Consider the following 20,859-nt stretch of genomic DNA (forward strand, 5'->3'; position numbering starts at 1 on the left):
ATTTCATCACAAGACTCAGAACGACACCCAATTTAAAACTTGTGAATTGTTTATTTCTGGAATTTTCCATTTAATATTTTCAGACCATGGTTTACTGAAGCCACAGAAAGTGAAACTGCGGATAAGGGGGAAACTACTGTACCATCAAACCCTTTTCTAAGCACTCTCGAAAGGGCACACAGCTGTTTTATGCCACTTCCCATCACCACCCACAGGCGCGCACAAAGGGTTAGCCCAGAATAACTCACTAAGTGTGGAAATATTTATTCTTACTATTATGACTTAAAAGGATATTTTTATAGACCTAATAGCATGAGGAACTGATGTTGGCACCTGACAGTCTTGGGTCCAAATCGTACCATCTACTTGCTCTATGAATATGCATATTATTGTACCTCTGTGAACCGTAATGCTCTCATCTGTAAAGTGGAAAGTGACACTATTAAGAATACAGTATAGGCTTGTGTAAGTCAAGAACAAATACATTTAAAAAATATATTTTTATTGATTTCAGAGAGGAAGGGAGAGGGAGAGATAGAAACATCAATGATGAGAGAGAATCATTGATTAGCTGTCACCTTGGGGATCGAGCCACAACTTGGGGCATATGCCCTCAACCGGAATCGAACCTGGGACCTTTCGGTCTGCAGGCTGATGCTCTATCCACTGAGCCAAACCAGCTAGGGCAAGAACAAATACGTTTTTGAAGAAAGGAACAAGTATATGTATCCAACTATGTAGCAATAAGTAGAATTTTCTTTCCCTACCTACCTTAGTTTAAATAAAGAGATAAGGAACACGACAGGAATATCACAGAACAAGGGAGTAATGAAGGGGATAGCTGAAGCACTGTTTAATGTGCTGTTACCCTGCCCAGGGCGTCGGCACCTGGGCCACGTGCACATCTGGGACTTTGCTATTACTTCCTGTCCACGCAGATGTTCCATTTCCAAGGCTGGCGTGTCGTAAACGAATTTCTGAATGTCACCATGCCAGTGTCAGGAAACGATAACTCTGAGTTTATTTTCGAGCCTCTATGCCCTGCACAGCTCTGAACATCCCATGCTCATGGTGCATGTGAATTACTCATTGAAATTTACTACCGGGAATATCACATTTATTAACAATAAGAACTTGACTAGAGGAGCAGACTCTATGTCTCGCACAAATGGACTTTTGAATTGAGAAAAGAAGTCTTCTACCGTCTCCTCTTAAATCCTTGTCTGGGAAAGGACTATCCGGTTAGGACGGTGGTCGGCAAACTCATTAGTCAACAGAGCCAAATATCAACAGTACAACGATGGACATTTCTTTTGAGAGCCAAATGTTTTAAACTTAAACTTCTTCTAACGCCACTTCTTCAAAATAGACTCGCCCAGGCCGTGGTAATCTGTGGAAGAGCCACCCTCAAGGGGCCAAAGAGCCGCATGTGGCTCGCGAGCCGCAGCTTGCCAACCACTGAGTTAGGAACTTATCCAGACCTGGTGATATGCCAGGTAATAGTATAGCTTATTCGTTTTTACGACTTTTATAGGGACAAGATAAGCATAGACAAAGAAATAAAATTCAAATCTGTCTACCAAGTGGGTTTTGATGTGAGAGAGCTGAAAGAGTGAGCTTTTCGGTGGACTCAGAGGTTTCTGTGGGTAGGCTCCCAAATCTGTTCGGCCAGAGGGACCACTGCTCTGAATTGCATTTTATGCTTCCAGAGTCTCTGGGGCTCCCACCCTAGTAACTCAGACTCAACAAGCCCAGCAACGAGCTCACCATTGACCTCCCATCCTGCTCTTTTTGCGCACTCCTTACTGTTTGTTCTTCTCCGGACTCCCCTTGGACTCTCTGTCACTTTCCTCCTCTACCTTCTACTCCTGCTGAGGGTAAACTGTAAGTCCTAGCATTCCTAACTCTGCCAGTCTTCATCACAGTGACACAGGGCCGCGAAGATTTAGGACCAGGACGTCTAACATGCCCCGGCGTGCCTTAGAAAGTCCTAAATAAAACCTCGAGACTTTCTTTGTTTCTTAGTTTCCTCTGCAGTGAGCTGGGGTGGAGTTGGGTGAGGAGAGGATTGCTGGATTGAGATTTTCTCAGTCACAGGCGGGGGGGAAAAAAAATGCATCCACCCTGAGGGTCTTCAGACTGCCGAGGTGATGCAAAGAGGGCGCTTTATCTTGCCTCGTGGTGGGGTACGTTTGCACCTTCTTCCATTTGGGACAAACTGGAGAAAACTCTCGCCCCGCGCGGGGAGCATTCCTTCCGAAAGCAAAGGCTTACACCGACGCGTACAAGACTCAGATCGTCCTGGAGATGCAACAGTAATAGAAAACCGGGAGCCCAAACAGGCGCCTGGCGCCGGCGGCCCGCAGGGGCTGGGAAGGCCCGGAGTCGCTGGCTCCCGCGCGCGGCCCGCGGACCCGCCGCTAGGAGGCGCCGCGAGCGCGCCCGCCCCGCCCGCTGCCGGCGGAGGGCAGGCGGCGCTGGGCCAGCCCCCGAGCCGGCCACGAGCGGGCCGAGAGCCGCGGGGAGCAGAGCGCAGGGGACGCGCGGCGGAGCGCCTGGGCTGTCACCGCTGACGCTCACGCCGCCGGGACGCGGGCATCTGGGGGGCCGCCAGCCGCCACCCCCGCCGTCTCCCACCTGGGGTCCCGCTCCCCGGCGAGCGGCCGCCAGGGCGCACGGCGATGTCTGCCGGGGCCCGCCGCGGTCCCCGGGGCAGCCGGGCGCAGCCGCTCGCGCCCCGCTGCTGCTTGTGGGCTGCCCTGGGGATGCTGTGGCCCCCCAGCTCACAGGCGTTCAACTTGGACGTGGACAAGCTTGCGGTGTACAGCGGCCCGGAGGGCAGCTACTTCGGCTACGCGGTGGACTTCCACATCCCGGCGGCTCGCACGTAAGTCGCCCGGTGCCGGGAGTTCCCGCGCGTGTCCGTGGCCCCTGCGCCCCGGGGACCGCGCCTGTCCCGCCGGCTGCAGGAGGATTCCCTCCCCGTGTCCACTTGCGGTCCCGTCCCGTCCCGTCCCGCTCCCGCCACCAGCCTCCTCCCCGCGCGGTGCACTCTGAACTCTACAGAGACCTGCCGCTGGCAGAGCACACGCCAGTCCTGGGGACCTTCGGGTACAAAGGCGAGCGCTGCACGGCGCGGGCCCGTTAAACACCGGCCGCCACACGGTCCGTTTTACGCGGAGCCTCTAACAGCTCAGTGTCCGGGCGCAAGGGCGGTGCGCTTGCCACAAGCAGCTGGCCCCCGTGCGCTGCTTTTTTAACCACCCTCCTTCCGCACCTCACTGCACACACAGCTCCACCTAGAGAAGAATTGGGACTGTTGGCGCCCTCTTCCAGACCAAGCTCAGATGCCCGCAGGTGGCCCAGGGGAACGAAAGTTTGGCCATGGGCTCCCTGCCGCCACCCCCACCCCAGCCTCAGCGGGCGTGCGGCCCCGAGCCGCGGCTCCTAGGCGCGCTGTTCGGGTTCCACAGAGTCGTGTTCTGCGTCCCTTTCGCAGAGCCGGTGTCTTGGTGGGAGCGCCCAAGGCCAACACCAGCCAGCCCGACATCGTGGAAGGGGGAGCCGTCTACTACTGCCCGTGGCCCGCCGAGGGCTCTGCGCAGTGCAAGCAGATCCCGTTCGACACCACCAGTAAGTGATACCTGCCCTCCTCCACGGCGGGCCCCGGCTTCACAGAACCAGAGCCATCCTAGCGTCACCTCCCCGTTCTCCTCCTACTCATTTGGGCTGTCCGATGGGTCTGTGCTGTGGGCTGCGCAGGTTCCTAGAGAAATCAGCTTTTTAAGAGCCTGAGCAGGAGGAAAGTGCCAGTGACTCCCAGAAAGGGAACGATATTTTGACCCGGGGTGTTTGCATACATCCTCGTAAACTTCTGTTTTCTCACCACCACCCGGAGATGAGCATTTTCAGGGTGAGGGGATGCTTTGGAGAAGTACAGATGTTCCATCCCAACCTTGACTATGGAGAGAACTTCGTTGCTTCCCGAAGACAGATCTGGGAAAAGACAACCCTTAGCATTTCCAGGACCCAAACTCCTGAGGCAAGACCCAGACATTGCTCCATGTTGCTGTTTAATTCTTTACAGAAAGAAAGAATTTTCTTTCAAAATATTGGACATTGGAGGCAAACTAGTACAGGCAGAGTGTGGATGGATTACATTCATTTCCAAAATCCCTAGACAGATGTTTCTTATTTAATTAAAGGGAAAATACATTTTAAACAATTCAGGCTGGTTTTGTTTCCTCTGGTGTTTTCTCTTTGGTTCCTGAGAAAACAATTTAAATGTAATACTTTCATGAACATTAACACTGCATGTTCTAATTTGTACCTCCAAAACTATGAATTCAAAAGGTATATAAGAAAGCAAGTATCTTTTCAGAAAAAAATGTGATTATGTCAACTCAATCTTTTTCAACGAACAATCATTTAAAATACCTTTTGCATCACACTACTATTTTATAACATCATTATTGTTATATTAGGTAGAAAATCAATTTTCATAGAATTTTGGTAAAATTGAATGGGTGGTATTTATTTACCTGCTACCTTAATTAATTTGCAGTGTTTATTTTAAAGGAGAAAATAATTGCAATTCTATGAATGTGGAAATCATTTCAAAGGAAAGAAATACTAATCGAGAATTACCTTGAGTTATGACCACATTAGGAAAATATTTTATATTTGTAATGAAACAGTAGGGGACAAACTAGTACAATTGTGGCCATTAAATAAATAGGAAAATAATAAATAAATAGGAAAACAATAAAATGTCAAGAAAAGTTCAGTGTTAGTTAGAGAAAGAGCAGGGGGTAGATAGCATCTTTTGTCCAGGTTCTGAAAAAACCCTCTTAATTTCTCAAGAGACTTTTGAGATGTCTGATTTTACTTCTAAATGTAGAAGGTTTTTCTTGATAGCCATATGCACTCATCCTATTATTATTCTTAGCAACCATAACCACAGTAACTTGAGGATTCATAAATAGAAGAAAAGGGAAAAAAAACAGGAAGGGAGGTAGATGTTTCTGAAATAATTGAGCAAAAAAGAAAAATAGCAAGGCAGAGGCCACAGAACGTGTCTGAGAAGTGAATGGTCCACGATGGAATGAACAAAGCCTGGGGGAGTCTCGCTAAGAGATAAGAATCATTGAGAGAAGAAAGTTCCCCATGTTCGCCATCAGGGGGTACTGTGGGCCCAGGAACCTGGGTTGCTGTTGGGAATGGCCTGATAACAGAACAGGTGGGGGAAAAGGAGTCAGAGGCTCAGGTGGTTACTACTGAGTGGCTGCCAGCACTCTACACATCTTTCCTACCACTTTACCCATGATCCCCCGAGAGGATGGAGGTGCCAGTGGCTGTCATTTGCCGCGAAGCTGTGAAAAAGAGGAAGGGACAGCAGGAGCCAGTAGAGCCATTTCCAGTTTTGGCATCTGTTCTGTGTGCAGGGTATGATCTTGGCACCAAAGGTAAAAAGGCAGAACAAAGACATTGCTGACTCTGGGTCTTGTAGTCATCGTTATCAGATGCGTTACGTTTATTGATCACCTGCTAGTAACAGTCACTTATACACGTTATTTCTAATGCATAAAAGAAAACAACCGTGTGAAATTCACTGCATGCATAAGGAAACCGACATAGGAAGTGTTAAAATACATGTATGTCGAAGACCACACAATGGTAAGAAGTAGATGCAGGGTTGAACCCTGCCTTCCTTCCTCACGGAACTGGACCTGAGGCACTGCTCACCTTCCCTTCCCCTCCCCATTCCGTCACCCCAACCTTAGCCGCACAAATATGCATTTAAATCCTACAGAGAAGATCTGAAAGGGAAATGAACTTTGGTGGAGGGTGGTGGGAACCAGAGAGTGTGGAAGCAGCCTTTGTCTTGGTGGGAATAATGGGTTGCATATGCCTCTGGTTTCCCGCAGCTCCCGCCAGCAGCCCCATCAGTGTCCCCCTCATCCGCCTCCTGTCTTCTCTTTGCCCTTCGGCAGCAACATAGTTTCCCCACAATGAGGAAGAAAAGTTCTCCTTGACATAGTTCTGAGTGCTGAACACCCACAAACTCACATTCATGTAATAGTGTGATGTTTCAGGTATACATACACATATATTACATATATACACATACAAAAATACACATATGAATATATATACACACACATATATATAATATTGCAAATATTCCTCTGTAAAGATAGTCATTACTTTCCCCTGTCTGCTTTTACTATTACATCTGAATTCAAGACATTTTATAGTAATTTGACCTTTTAATGACATTGTTTCAACTTGTTCAGGTCCCTTGGGTATCAACAATTTAGTGGTAACCTACTAAATTCTCTCAGCCTAGACACTAAAGGAGACTGGCCTATATTTAGCCTCTGAATCTGGTTGTGATCTTGAACCTCAGTTTATTTAAGGTCAGATGCCTTTAAAAAAAACAAACCACCTTTTATTTAAAAATTTTTTTCATTAAAAATCATTTTTTTATGTTATCATATAACTTGGACTTTTTTTATTATTTCTCATCATAAATGCAACAACAGAGGAAGCTGGGAATAGCCTAGCACTTCAAATGCATGAATACTATTAAAGTCTGTGGTCCTTTCAAGTATGGTAAAAGGAAACTTTAGGGAAGCATATGGCGGTGGGGGAGGTGCAATGTGCAAAGAGTAGACAATTTTCCTGCTCTGTACAAAATCAAGTGGTTCCAAAAAAGCACTTCTCTCATCTCCCTTCTCTCTTTCCCTGTTACTTCACTAGAATAAAATTCCCCCCGTCACCAAATTGATTTCTTTCACTTTTGCCTCAGGAACTCTCTAAACCGTGCCCTGTCCTAACTTAAATCATCACATCTGCCAAATTCATGCCTCTCATTTCTAAGTCTACTCCGAGGTTCATTTCTTCGTTTTCCTACATTTTCCAAACCCATGTGTGGATTAAATAAACACTGTGAGATTACAGCCCTCCAGCTAAAAGGGGGGTGGGGTGGATGAAGCAGAATGACAGACTCTTTATCTGTGGAAGGAGGAAAGGGCAACTTGCAACAATAGTAACAAAACATAGTACACAAATACCTGGTTGTTTTAAATGCTCACATGAAACATTTTGAAGAGAAAGATAAGGCATGTGCTCATTAATGATGATAATCATCATAGCCCTAATAATGGAGAACATTATTAGGGCTATGTACAACAGTACAGCTGGGAACCACTCACACTTAGGGACCCACATAAGGAGTGAACAGGAAGAGGTGGAGGTACCACTGAGACTTGGAAGCCATTTGAGAAAGACTACTAGGATTGGCTGGCCTTAATGTAGTGTCTTTGTGTAAAACAACCCCCCCCCCCCCCCCCCCCCCCGCCCACCAATTAAAATAAATCACACCATCTTAAAATTTGGTTAAGATATTCAAAGCTCTGGAATGGTAAGATTTTTGTTAGAATTGTTTTTGGGCTTGGAGACCGGAAGCCTTTGTTTTGGGGGGATCTGTTTTATTTTGTGTTGAGTGAGCCCACAATAAGACACAGCTCGGAGCATCTGGCGCTGTGACTGGTATAGGAGTGTTTTTTGATAGTCTTGGGTGTGCCCTTTTTCTCATGTGAGGGTTGGGAAACATATTGGGCACATAAGTCTTGCTTTTCCAACTTCCTCAGAAAGAAATCAGCTTTTGTTCAGGAACAAAGAAAAGAAAAATGTAGGTCAGAGCAACTCAAGTAAATGGCAGAGGAAATAAAACAAATGTGACAGAGCTCAGTGAGAACAGAAATCTGGGCTCTGGAAAATTCAATTGAAAATGAAAGAGAGAGAGAGAGAGAGAGAAACCTAAAGATAACCTGCTCCTTTTAAGAATGAATAAACCCATGTATTAGGGCAGGAAGCTTACTCTGTAAGGACTGATCCCACTGAGTCATCAGGGGTGGTTTAGCAGGATGGTTTACTATTCTAGAAACAATTCAGGATGGCAACCACCCCTGATAAGCTGTCTTGACAGATGCAGCCCACATCCCCAAACTTTTCCCAGTTGGCTCAGAGTCCCACGTGACAGAACGAAGTCAAGTCCTGATCTGAAAAGGGAGGAGGCAGTGGTCCCTTCATCACATAGCAACCGAGGAAGCAATTAGAAAAAGGAAGTCCTTGAAACTCCAACTAGAAATGGGAAACAGATCTGCTCTACGGCTGGTTGAGTTGTATGAGCGTTAGGCGCCTGTTGCTTAATTTGCAAAATTCTTTCAAGAAGTTGGAAGTCTGTGTGATGGAACAGGCTTCCAGGCTTTTGGCAGGAATGGTCAGTGCCGCTTTCTGGGAGAAATGTAGGAAACTGTCTTGGAATTATTCTGAAAGCAGAAAAATGCACTTTGACATTTAAGCTGGCCGGTTGAGATGTGTGCACTCAAACTTCACCTGTTCTGTGTAAAGAGTCCTGCATCTGATTGTGTTGAGGAGAGTTTGCCAGTATCTCTAAAAGCTCAGGTGTGCCCCAATGGACACCATCCAGATATGCAAACGTGGATGTGGATGTTTGAGGAGGGGAGGTGGAAGAATAATTATTGGTCTTATAAAAAGCACTCCCTTAAAAATTTAATTTTCCAAATTCAGTTTAAATACACCTTCACAAAACCATATTTAGTGCCTTGAGAAAGGTGTACCTCTATAATGGAATCCTAATATATATTTAAAATCATTTTAATTTTGGGTTATGCTATACGGAGACTTGAGCTAGATAAGCAAATTATAATTCACAAATAAACAATTTATACTTAAAACATTCTGCTTACTCCAGTGGTGTTATTTATTCTGCATGGGCGTTATTCAGTGTGGAAGGAAAGGCCAGAGCCCGGATGTGATATTTAGGGTATTTCCCCCAAGTCTGCCAAATTGAGAAACTCTTCCAGATCCAGAAACACTGCTCCCAGTGATTACGTTCCCTTTTAGTAAAATGAAGACCTAGATTACAAAAACACATCTTTAGAGCAGTGGTTGCCAGGCATTGGGAGTAGGAAAGAAGACCTGTCTGCAAGGAGGCAGAACAAGGGCGTTTGGGGAGGTGATGGAACTTTCTGTGTCTTGTTTGAGGTGGGTTCAATTGAATGTACTTGCCAAAACCGATTGAACTACACATCACCAACAGGGGATTTTACTGCATGTAAATGGAAAATGAGAAAAAAAGGCATTTTAGAGAATGCTAAAGAGCTATATATTAGATCTGATGATTAAATGTGGTTTTGTGGCCACTGCTATGAACATATGGACACTAAAGAAAGGTCTGAGTAATAATAACTGGAAGTTTAAGGACATATGCCCTCTGAATGCTTAGGCTACTGCCTCTAAGTGAGGGCGAATCATTAGATCATCATTAGGACCTTTAAATAAAGGATGTTACATTCAGAATGTGTTTGGTAAGAAAACTATGAATGAAAACATGTTGAGTAAGCATGAATCTTTGCAATGAACAGCCACACTTATGCAATTCTCACATCCTTACTGAGATTCAGGCCTGGGACCCCTTGTTGATAGTCATCAAACCAAGAAGATCTAGCTTCAAACACATTATTGTAGTTATCAAAATTAGTACACCTGCACTGCAATAATTTTCTTATTAACATCAGGTCCATTTTATTCTCCTGGTCTGATATTGAACATATGAACACAGATTTGTAGGTGACATTGAAAAGCCTCTATATCAATCTGCCCTGATTTCCAGGACACGGAGCTTAGAGAGCAGGGCACACACCACTGCTGTGGGAATAGGCGTATGCGGCCCGCATTACACAGAGTATCTCACCCCAGGTGTAGCGGTGACAAGTCAACTCCCTCAGCCAGATTATGGCTCCCTTTCAGATTTCAGTTATCCTCCCCTATGATTTGCCCAGATGTCTCCAACTAAGCCACCTCCCTCTTGCCACATTGCTTATACACTTTATCTTTAGAGCACAACACATCATAGCACAGCTTATTTTTCATATGTGTATTTCGTACACACGTGTTCCCACTCATTCGTTCTGGTACCTCTTTCTTCACCACCCAGAACATCTCTCTCTTTTTTAAATATATATATACTGTATATATATATTGTTACTGATTTTAGAAAGAGAGGAAGGGAGAGGGAGAGGGAGAGAGAAACATCAATCGTCTGCCTCACTGGGGATCAAGCCCGCAATGTGGGCCTGTGCCTTGATCTAGAATCGAACCAGTGACCTCCTGGTGCATGGGACGACACTCAATTCTCTGAGCCACACGGGCTGGCCACCACCCAGAACATCTTATCCTCCAGAAATGGTTTTCTGGAGCATCAGGCTTTTCTCTTTTTACAATTCTGAACAGGACATATGTCTCAGAAATGAATAAAGTTGCTGCAAATCCCTTTTTATTTTTTAGGTTTATCCTCACCAGAGGGTATTTTTTCCATTGATTTTTAGAGAGAGTAGAAAGGAGGGAGTGAGGGAGAGAGAGAAAAAGAGAAAGAGAGAGAGAAACATCGATGTGAGAGAGACACATCAACTGGTTGCCTCTCAAACATGCCCTGACAGGGGCCAGGGATCAAACCTGCAACCCACGAGTCGAACCTGAGACCCTTTGGCGGATGGCACTCTAACCACTTAGCAACACTGGCCAGGGCTGCAAATCCTTTATAGAAGAAAGGGGGTGTAACACTAAAAAATAATACTTTCAAATATCCTCAGTATAAATAGTCAAGTAAACTATGACATAATCACAAAATTAAGTATTACATAACTATGAAAATTGTCTACCACGAATCAGTATAATATGGGAAAATGCTTTGTTTTAATGCTAAGTGAAAACATAAAATTCAAAATTGTATCTACAATCTTAGAAGAGTATGAGAAGGAATATCGCAATGAGAAGCTTCTGGGAGATAGGGATTATTTTTCTTTTTCAAATACATTTCTTTCTTATTTTCCAAACCATTATGACTAGGGACAGTAATGACAAAAACCATCTGTAAGAAATTTCTGCATGAAATTATCGTGTTCAGTGATGTTATGAAGATTAACAATAAAAGTTTATAATTAAGCCCTAGCTGGTTTGGTTCAATGGATAGAGCTTCAGCCTGCGGATTGAAAGGTCCCAGGTTCGATTCCTGCCAAGGGCGCATGCCTGGGTTGCGGGCTCGATCCCCAGTAGGGGGTGTGCAAGAGGCAGCCAATCAATGATTCTCTCTCATCACTGATGTTTCTATCTCTCTCTCCTTCTCCCTTCCTCAATAAAATATATTTAAAAATTTTATAATTAAGGTTTTGTATTGGCTGATGACAGTCTTAGTTGTTCCGTCATTTGTCTTGGGTATAGATGGTTTAGAAATATTTACATAGAGGCACTTATGTTTCAAACTACAAAAAAATTAAGGTATTTTTAGTAACAATTATATGCTTAAAAATAAGAACATGCAGTGTATCACCTGTATTCATTATAGATTAAACCAGGAGAGCCCTGGCCAGGGTGGCTCAGTGGTAGAGTGTCCCTGTGCACCAAGGGGTCATGGGTTCAATTCCCAATCAAGGGTGCATACCTGGGTTGTAGGTTCAATCCCCAGCCCCGCCTTCTGGGGAGGCAACCAATTGATGTGTCTCTCTCACATCCATGCTTCTCTCTCTCTCTCTCTCTCTCTCTCTCTCCCTACCTCCTTTCCACTCTCTCTAATAATCAGTGGAAAAAATATCCTCAGGTGAGGATTACCAATAACCACAACAAAAACAATAGAAATATAGATTTGACATGGCAGTTTCTAGAGCCTTTTAGAATAAGAGGGATGTTTGTGAGTAAAAACTGCTTTTCAGTGTACCTGAGTATGCTAGGTAGGCCAGGGGAAATCAATTCACAAACTTCTTATAATGCAGTCAGTTCACAGAACTTGTAATAAGAGGCCATTGGCAAAAGTCAGAGTGGCTACAGGTGCAGATAATTCAGAATGTGGATGGCATTTAATAGAGTCAGAATGTCCAGGCAAACTTACGAAGCAGTATGAAATTTCACAATATGATTTGGTGCTTAGTTCGTGATCTGTTATGTACAATAATCAGGTATTTCTTTTCTTTAAAACATTACATATGTGCCAGTGATGAGTTAAAACATCTATTTAGAGTATTTCTTCTGGGGAGCACCATTCTACTCATTCCCAAGTAAGGTTTGTAAATATTCTGTAGAGCTAAGATATATCTGTTTACATAAGTTAAGAGTATGTCAACATACTTGTCAACAATATTGGTTGGGCAGGAAAGAGTGAAAGATGGTGGGGGCATATGAAGGGACTGGCTGAGTGAAGGCTGCAGCAGCATTTCCCAAGATCTCTTTTATATTGAGCATAAAAAAAAGGTTTCCACGTCAGATAAATTTGGAACTGGCTGCATTCACTCCCCTCCTGTGTTAGTCAAGTTTCTCTAGAGAAACATAACCTATAGAATGTATACAGAGTGGGGCAAAAGTAGGTTTACAGTTGTTCATATGGAAAATAATACAATCCTACATAATAAAAGCATAGTATGCAAATTGTCCCCTTGACTGGGAATTCGTAGGGAGTTTGACCCAGGGGGCAGGGCCGGCCAGGGGATGGAAGGGAGTACCCAGCCTGCAGCCAACAGCTGCTAGGGACCCTACCAGTGCACGAATTTCATGCACTGGGCCTCTAGTAATTAATAAATAATAACACAAGAATAAACCTGTGTATCACATACAACTATAAACCTACTTTTATATATAAACCCCTGTATATAAAGGAAGAGACTTATTCTAAGGAATTGGCTCACACAATGTTAGAAGCTAAGTCCCATGATCTGCCATTTGCAAGCAGGAGGCCCAGCAAAGTCAGTGTTATGATTGAGTCTGAGTCCAAAGGCCTAAGAACCAGGAGCACTGAGGGCAAGGGAAGATCAGTGTCTCAGGTCAGGCAGCCAGGCAGAGAGGCCAGATTCTTTTTTCCTCTTCCTTTTTGTTCTTTCCAGGCCCTCAACAAATTGGATGATGCCTACCCACTTGGGGAGGGCAAACCACTTTAGTTTGTCCACCAAGTCAACTGCTAATTTCATCTGGGAACACCCTGACAGAAACTTCCAGAAATAATGTTTAGTCAAATATCTGCCCACGCCATCATCAGGGTCAAGTGAACACAAAATTGACTATCACATCCTCTATGAGACTCACAATGCATATTTTCCTAGAAAAGGCATTGAGAATTTACAAATGAAAGAAACCCATTGGATATATACAATAGGACATTAATTCTCCTTACATTTATTAGGCCAAGACATGCCCAGGTATTTCTGTAGTAACAATGGCCCCAAATCTCTGGCTTAAAACAAGGAAGGCTTATTGCTTATTCACACTCTATGCTTAATATGAGTTGGTAGGGAGGCTCTGCTAACTCGAGTCACCCAAGGACTGGAAAATGAAGGTTTCTATTGACATGTGTTTTCAGGATCACCCTAATGGAAAGGGTATGTGGCAAATTACATGTTGTCTGTTAAAGCTTCCACCAGGAATTGACATTTATTTCTTCTCCTCACCTTTGGTAGTCCAAAGAATGCCTAGAAAGCTAGCCATGTCAACTTATTAGAATATCTAACACATTATTTATCCATAACTATAAAAATTGTATCTACAATGTTTAAGAGAATACTAGGAAGGGAATACAATAAAAGAAGTTGTCTTTGAAACGCAATTAAAACAGTTTTTCTTTTATTTGTAATGGACATATTTTGCAGGACATGTGTTTGGGAGATGGTAATAAAGTAGTTCTTTGGGGATACAGTCCCAATCCCCACACTTATGGTAGAGAAAAGACCCGTGACAAGGAAGTGGAGGGGTTTCAACGGAAGTGAAGATAAGTGAGACTTTTGTATCAGCAGCCTGTCCTCAACCTATTCCAGCTGGTCCCCTCTCTCTACCACAAATACCATTGTCTTGGAAGACTGAATGCCCTTCATTCATTCAGCCAGGCTCCTTGAGTGACTTCCTAGTAAGTCATAATGTCTTTTTCCCCTTAAAGCACGCTTTGGTTAATTTTAACCCATTTTTACTTAAAAAATGTTATCTAAAGGGAGCAGTGGAGTTGAAAGTAAAGATCAGTGTCAGCAAGTAGTAAAATTAAATTTCAGTGACTGGAAGAGTGTTAGTGACTTTCTACAAGCAAATGCTATCTCAGACGCTGGAAGAATGGCCATGAACAGAGCGCAGCACCATGCCTTTGTGGGGTTTACGATGAATAGCCAGTGACAAACTGAGAAAAAGTAAGGTAAGGACAAGAGGACAGAGAGTGGTGTGTGTGTGTGTGTGTGTGTGTGTGTGTGTGTGTGTGTGTGTACACCTTTATTTTAGATTGAGTGGGATACTAGTTTCCTGTTGCCACTGTGATTAATTACCAAATACTTAGTGGCTTTAAAGAACACAATTTGATTTTCTTACATATTTGGAGGCCAAGTCTAAAACAGGGCTCCCTGGGCTAAAATCAAGGTGTTGGCAGAGCTGTGTTCCTTTCTAGCGGCTCTCAGGGAGAATCTGTTTCCTTGCGTTTTCCAGCTTCTATGGCTCTCTTCTATTTTCAAAGCCAGCAATGTCAACTTAGTCTTTCCCACACTCCCATATCTCTGGTTCTCCTTTTCTGCCTCCTCCTTTCACTTTAAATTATCTTTGTTATTACCTTAGGCCCACCCAGACAATACAGCACAATCTCCCCTATAGGAAAGAGTGATAGAAAATGAGACCAGAGAGCCGGGTCTAGGCAAGATTATAGTACCTTAAAGGCCAACGCATGGACTTGGGATTTTATGCCAAGAGTGATGGGCGGCCAATGGTGCTTTTGAGTAGGCAGGTAACATAATTTGAATTGTGTTTTTAGAAAGATCTGTTTAATAGACTGTAGTCAAGCAAGAGCAGAAGCAAGGAGACCATTGTCCAGTGATAGAGAAGTATGATTTAGGTTGAGGGATAGCAGTTAGGATTGAGAAATGGTTGGATTTGGGATTTGTTTGAAAGTGCAGTTGGTAAGGTTTCCTTGTGGATCAGAGAAAGAGTACAGAAGAAAGAGAACATTTTGACCGGAGTGACTGGAGGAATGGGATTGAGACAGGAAGGAGCAAGTCTTGGGGAAGATATCAAGAGTTGAGTCCAGATATGTAAAATTTGAGATGCTTGTTGATATCCAAGTGATGTCAAATGGGCAGTTGGATAAATAAATCCAGAGTTCAGGCAAGAGGTTGGAGATTTAAATTGGAAGTTATAAGAATGTAGATGATAGTTAAGATCATGACTTAGGGAGTGAGTGTGAATGGAGAGGAGAGGAGAAGCAAAAGGAAAAGAGAAGGGAAGAGGAGGGAAGGGAGGATGGAAGATCCAAGTTGAGATTGAGTCCTGGAGCAAACTGACATTTAGAGAAATATTGGAGAATTGAGAAGGATGTATAAAAGACATTAATATTAAATATTTAGTGAATATTAAATATGATGAAGTGAAGTTAAGGTGATTATTGAGGTTTGGGGCATGAGCACTGGGAAAATGGCTAGAATGTTAGCAGATAACATATATCTTGTTGGAAAATATTTCAGTTTGAGATGCAATGGGAAATCCAAATGGACAGAAAATCTAGCCCAGAATGTTTATGCTCTATTTCCTGTGGTTCAGTTGCATCATGAAATAGTTTGCCTCTGCAACTTTACTTATGCTATTCACCGTCCTAGAATAACCCTACTTTTTCATCTCTTTTTATCTTTTTTAAAGTCCCATTTGTCCTTCAAGATCCTGTTCAGATCTCACATCCATCCAAATCCATTCCAAGCTCTGCCCAATGACATGCATTCTTTCCTCATCTGGATTATTTTACATTTCAGATAGGTCTTTAAAGAAGTTCTTAATACAGCCCATCCGGTATTATGTTTATTTGTACATGTGCTATCATCTGCAGTATTTTTGAGGCTGTGAAAAGCAAGGCTAAGTTTTTATTTCTATTTACAATTTCTAGACTGTTTTATACAAACAAAGTATACCATACATGTATATATATATATACCATCTATAATAATAAAAGAGTAATATGCTAATTAGACTGGATGTCCTTCCGGACATCATTCTGGACGTCCTTCTGTACAAAGCTGGGGCCATAGGGAAGCCAGCCCGGGTCCCCGGTGCCTGTGGTGGCCTGAGAGAAACCAGCCTGGGTCCTGGGTGCCTGCAGTTGGCTGGAGGGAAGCCAGCCTGGGTCCCTGGTGCCTGCAGGTGGCTGGAGGGAAGCCGGGTAAGGAAGGTCTACTCTTGCATGAATTTTACGCATTGGGCCTCTAGTACAATATGTAATCTTAATGGTGGTTAGAAATGTAAGACACACACACACACACACGCGCGCACACACACACACACACACATATATATATATATGTATGTGTGTGTATATATATATATATATATATATGTATGTGTGTATATATATATATGTATGTGTATATATATATATGTATGTGTGTATATATATATGTATGTGTGTATATATATATGTATGTGTGTATATATATATACATATATATATATATATATATATATACTAGCTTTCCCATTGCAGGAAAAATCCTGCAATAGGATTTCCTGCTGCACTCTACCCCGCCTCCGTTCCTCCCTTGTTCGCCTGCCTCACCTTCTCCTCCAGCCCGCCCGCGTTTCCCTTCGCCCCCGGCCCCGCCTCCGCTCCACCCTTATCCTCTCCCCCCCCCCCACCCCCGGCTTGCTTGCTTCTTCGAAGCTTTACTCCCTTCTGCAGCTCTTGACTTCTTTGGACGCTGTCTTGATATGCAAATTAGCCACCATCTTTGTTGGGGCAATTTGCATACCCGTCCTGATTGGTTGGTGGGCGTGGCTTGGCTGGTGGGCGTGGCTTAGGTGTAGCGAAGGTGCGGTCAATTTGCATATTTGTCTATTATTAGATTAGATGCCTAAGTGACCAGTATGGCAGAATGACTGGAATGACTGGTCACTATGATGTGCACTGAGCAGGCAGGCAGGTGAGCAGTTAGGGGCAAGCGGTCCTGGATTGCGAGAGGGATGTCTGACTGCTGGATGTCTGACTGCAGGCATTGGGCCTAAACCAGCAGTTCGACATCCCCCAAGGGGTCCCGGATTACGAGAGGGTGCAGGCTGGGCTGAAAGACCCCCCCCCCCCCCGTGCACGAATTTCATGCACCGAGCCTCTAGTATATAAAAGCTCAGCAACGTAGGCACATTTAGCAGTGCATGAGTATGTCAGATATAATGGAATGACATGTAGAAGATAGCTGTGTATGGAAGCATTAGGTTAGGGAAGTGGCCTGAGTATCACACCAAAATTAGAAACTGTGTTGGAGGGACCAGAACTGGTACCACAGGTAATGTAAGTTTTAGATTATATTAATTTTTAAGGTATAATAAATATAATAAATTATATTAATTTTTAAGGTCAAACTAATTTTCTTCTCTTTTAGCTCAGATTTTATATATATATGCTACTGACCAGGATAGGAAATCAGAGAAATATAAGGTTTTAAAATGCCGTACATTCATGGGGTTGCATGAATTACTTTCTAGGCTTTCCCCCCTTTTTTTGCTTCCAGATGGTTTATCAAGCTTGGGAGAAAATATTATGCATAATTGCTGCACCTTAGATTGCATTATACTATACCAAACGAACCATAGATACTTACAGCCCACATAAACTCTGTTTGCCCATTCATGGCAAACATTTAATAAAGATAGTTCATCTGGAAAGGAAGTTAAGTGAATGTGATGCATATTCACAAAAATGTGTTGTTTAGAATGAGCTAACCAAAAGGAAGTCAGGCCCTAGCAAAGATGGACAAGCTGAAATTAGGCCTTCTTACTGCCTTTTGTGTTCATTCTTTTGAGACATTGTGTCTTGGTCCCTTTTTATTAATCCTTCTAAAATCTAATACAGGCCGGGGCAAACTGTAGGTTTACAGTTATTCATATGGAAAATAACACAATAATTAATAAGTAATAGTACAAGAATAAACTCTGTTTTGTGTACTCACAACTATAAACCTACTTTTGCTTCACCCTGCACGTCTCTATTGTATACTGCATAGATATAATAAAAAATTATCTTCTGGTTGCTATATACAAGTCAAGAGACTATATAATATATTTAAATAGAATTTTCAAGGTAGATTTTACTTCCTTAACATGAGAGCAAAACTAATTTAAGTAAAATGTGCAGTAATGCTAAGGGAAGGATGGTAAAGTAAATTCTGGTAATTTTGTTCTTGAGGAATAACCACACTATGGCCTATGGAAAAGGAAAAGATCTGGAGCATTTAACTGAATATCATTTTCCACAATCACACAAACTAAAGAAAAACTTAGCAGCAAATAGCAAAGGTGGGCAAGGCTATTTTGGCTCATGAACAGGCTATGAGGCCATGATATAGGTCCATAATCTCTTATCTGAAAATTTAAAATCCAAATAGCCCTAAATATAAAAAAGGGTTTTGTGAATCATTTGGTGTCAAAACCCTCTTGAACTGACCTGATAGGAAGTGGTACATAGTTGCTTTCTTTTTGTATGAATAGTTGTACATTTTGTTAATGACATATTAATGGTTGTGTGATATTGTATAGGTGCTTTCTTTCTAAAATCAAAAACATTTTTAAAAGGACATTAGAAAGGAGTCATACAACTTAACAAAAGCAAGACAAACTACCCAACTAAAAAATGGGCAGAAGACCTAAATAGACATTTCTCCAAAGCAGACATACAGATGGCCAAGAGACACATGAAAAAATATTCGAAGTCACTAATAGGCAGAGAGATGCAAATTAAAATGATAATGAGGTACAACCTCACACCTGTCAGAATAGCTACCATAAATAAATCAACAAATGACAAGTGCTGGCGAGGATGTGAAGAAAAGTACACTGCTGGTGGGAATGCAGACTTGGTGTAGCCATTATGGAAAACAGTATGGAGTTTCCTCAAAAAATTAAAAATGGAACTGCCATTTGACCCAGTAATCCTACTTCTAGGAATATATCCTAAGAATCTTGAAACACCAATCAGAAACAATATATGCACCCTCATGTTCATAGCAGTGCAATTTACAATAGCTAAAATTTGGAAACAGCCTAAGTGCCCATCAGTAGATGAGTGGATAAAAATGCTGTGGTACATGTACACCATGGAATACTATGCAGCACTAAAAAAGATCTCTTACCCTTTGAGATAGCATGGAAGGACCTGGAGAATATTATGCTAAGTGAAATAAGCCAGTCAGAGGAAGACAAGTGTCACATGATTTCACTTATATGTGGAAGCTAATGACCAAAATAAACTGATGAACAAAACAGAGTCAGAGACATGGAAGCATGGAACAGACTGAAGAATCTCAGAGGGAAGGGGGGCCATCGGGGAGGAAAGAGGTTATCCAAAGTACTTATATGCATATATGCATAACCCATGGACACAGACAATAGTGCGGTAGGCTTGGTGTGTGTGTGTGTGTGTGTGTGTGTGTGTGTGTGTGTGTGTGTATGTATGTGGTGTTGACAGGGGTCAATGTGGGGGAAAAGGGGACATATGTAATACTTTCAACAATAAAGATAATCTTTTTTAAAAAAAGGAGTGACCAATTAGGTAAAAGAAGTCATGAAGCCAATGAAGAGCCTTGTGAGGTGGAGTGAAATGAAGACTGAAATTTAACCATTTGACTTGGCAAAGGAAAGTTCTTAATAACCTAAGGAAGCAGTCCAGTGGAGTGTGTCAAGAGAAAAAGAGGCCAACAGGAGGCAGCACATCTGTATAGCCATTTTTTCCCAAGGAGTTTTGCTGAGTAGATGGGACCACAGAATGTAACACCCAATAAGCTATTATAGCATGCTTACAGTCTAATAGGAATTATTCAGTTGAGAGGGAAACAATGATGACTGAAAGAGAAGGGGTATAGGTAGGAACAAATCCCTAAAAAAATAAAAAAGGATGGGTGGAATTCTTATACAGATGGAAGGATTGGCCTTAGAGGTGAACAAATTCATCTTTAGTAACAAAAGAAGGCAGAGTGAGGAGACAACTCAGGGTAGGTTGGTGCATTTGTTGATAGAACAAAAAAAACCTATTTTTTTTTATTTCTTGCATTTTCTCAGTGAAATAAGAAGCAAGATTATCAGCTGAGAGTGAGGAGGCAGAGAAGGTTGGGAGAAGGAGAACATGTAAATAGTAGCAGAATAAATTGAGAAGTAATAGGGTCACAGGCAGTGCATAGCAACCATGTGAATTATAAATCTGAATTTATGTGCAGAAGGAATATATTTTGCCTCTGCTCACCATATAGTATGGGTCCTGCCTGATTTGAGTGGAATTTAAGATCTCCCAGATTACAGTTCTATCTTGGGTGTTAAGCTTCCATAAGGCTACATTGCAGACACAGAAAGTTTGAATTCTGAATTGCCTATTTTGTGTAACATTGGGAATGGTGATTTTTTAACCACAAAATGAACCATTTTTGGTAGATGATGATTGGGACCCTTTTTATTACAACATCGTCTGGCAACAGAGTGAGAACCTGAGGGAAATGCAAGCATACATCAGGAGCTAATGTAAATCCATTTTCAAGTGCTATTGGGAGGCAAGTTTATAGATCCTTCATCCTGAAACCCAATCATATCCTGTATTTAAAGGCATTGCTTTGAGGTCATATTGAAGAGATTTATGTCATTTAGTCTGCTTCCTGAGATTCCCATGCTGAGAGGTTTTCATTACTTCTTCAAGTAAATAAATTATTGGGCACTAAACAGAAGCATGCTGTCCTCCTGCCAATTGGAAGGTGACATATAAGCCATATTGAGATTTCTCATTTCCCCAGCTACATCTATAGC

At 42.7% G+C, this 20,859-nt stretch overlaps 1 protein-coding gene across 1 annotated transcript in view; it reads left to right on the plus strand.

Annotated features, from left to right (window-relative positions):
• Positions 1 to 2,531: 2,531 nt before the first annotated feature.
• Positions 2,532 to 20,859, plus strand: part of ITGA8 (integrin subunit alpha 8) — a 204,212-nt gene continuing 185,884 nt past the window's right edge. Inside the window, exons 1-2 of the mRNA XM_008150418.3 lie at positions 2,532 to 2,887; positions 3,500 to 3,633. Of these exons, the coding sequence (XP_008148640.2) occupies positions 2,682 to 2,887; positions 3,500 to 3,633 (340 nt within the window). The 5' untranslated portion in view covers positions 2,532 to 2,681. The remainder of the gene's footprint in view (positions 2,888 to 3,499; positions 3,634 to 20,859) is intronic.

The sequence above is a fragment of the Eptesicus fuscus genome, chromosome 5, assembly GCF_027574615.1.
Source record: "Eptesicus fuscus isolate TK198812 chromosome 5, DD_ASM_mEF_20220401, whole genome shotgun sequence".
NCBI lineage: Eukaryota > Metazoa > Chordata > Mammalia > Chiroptera > Vespertilionidae > Eptesicus > Eptesicus fuscus.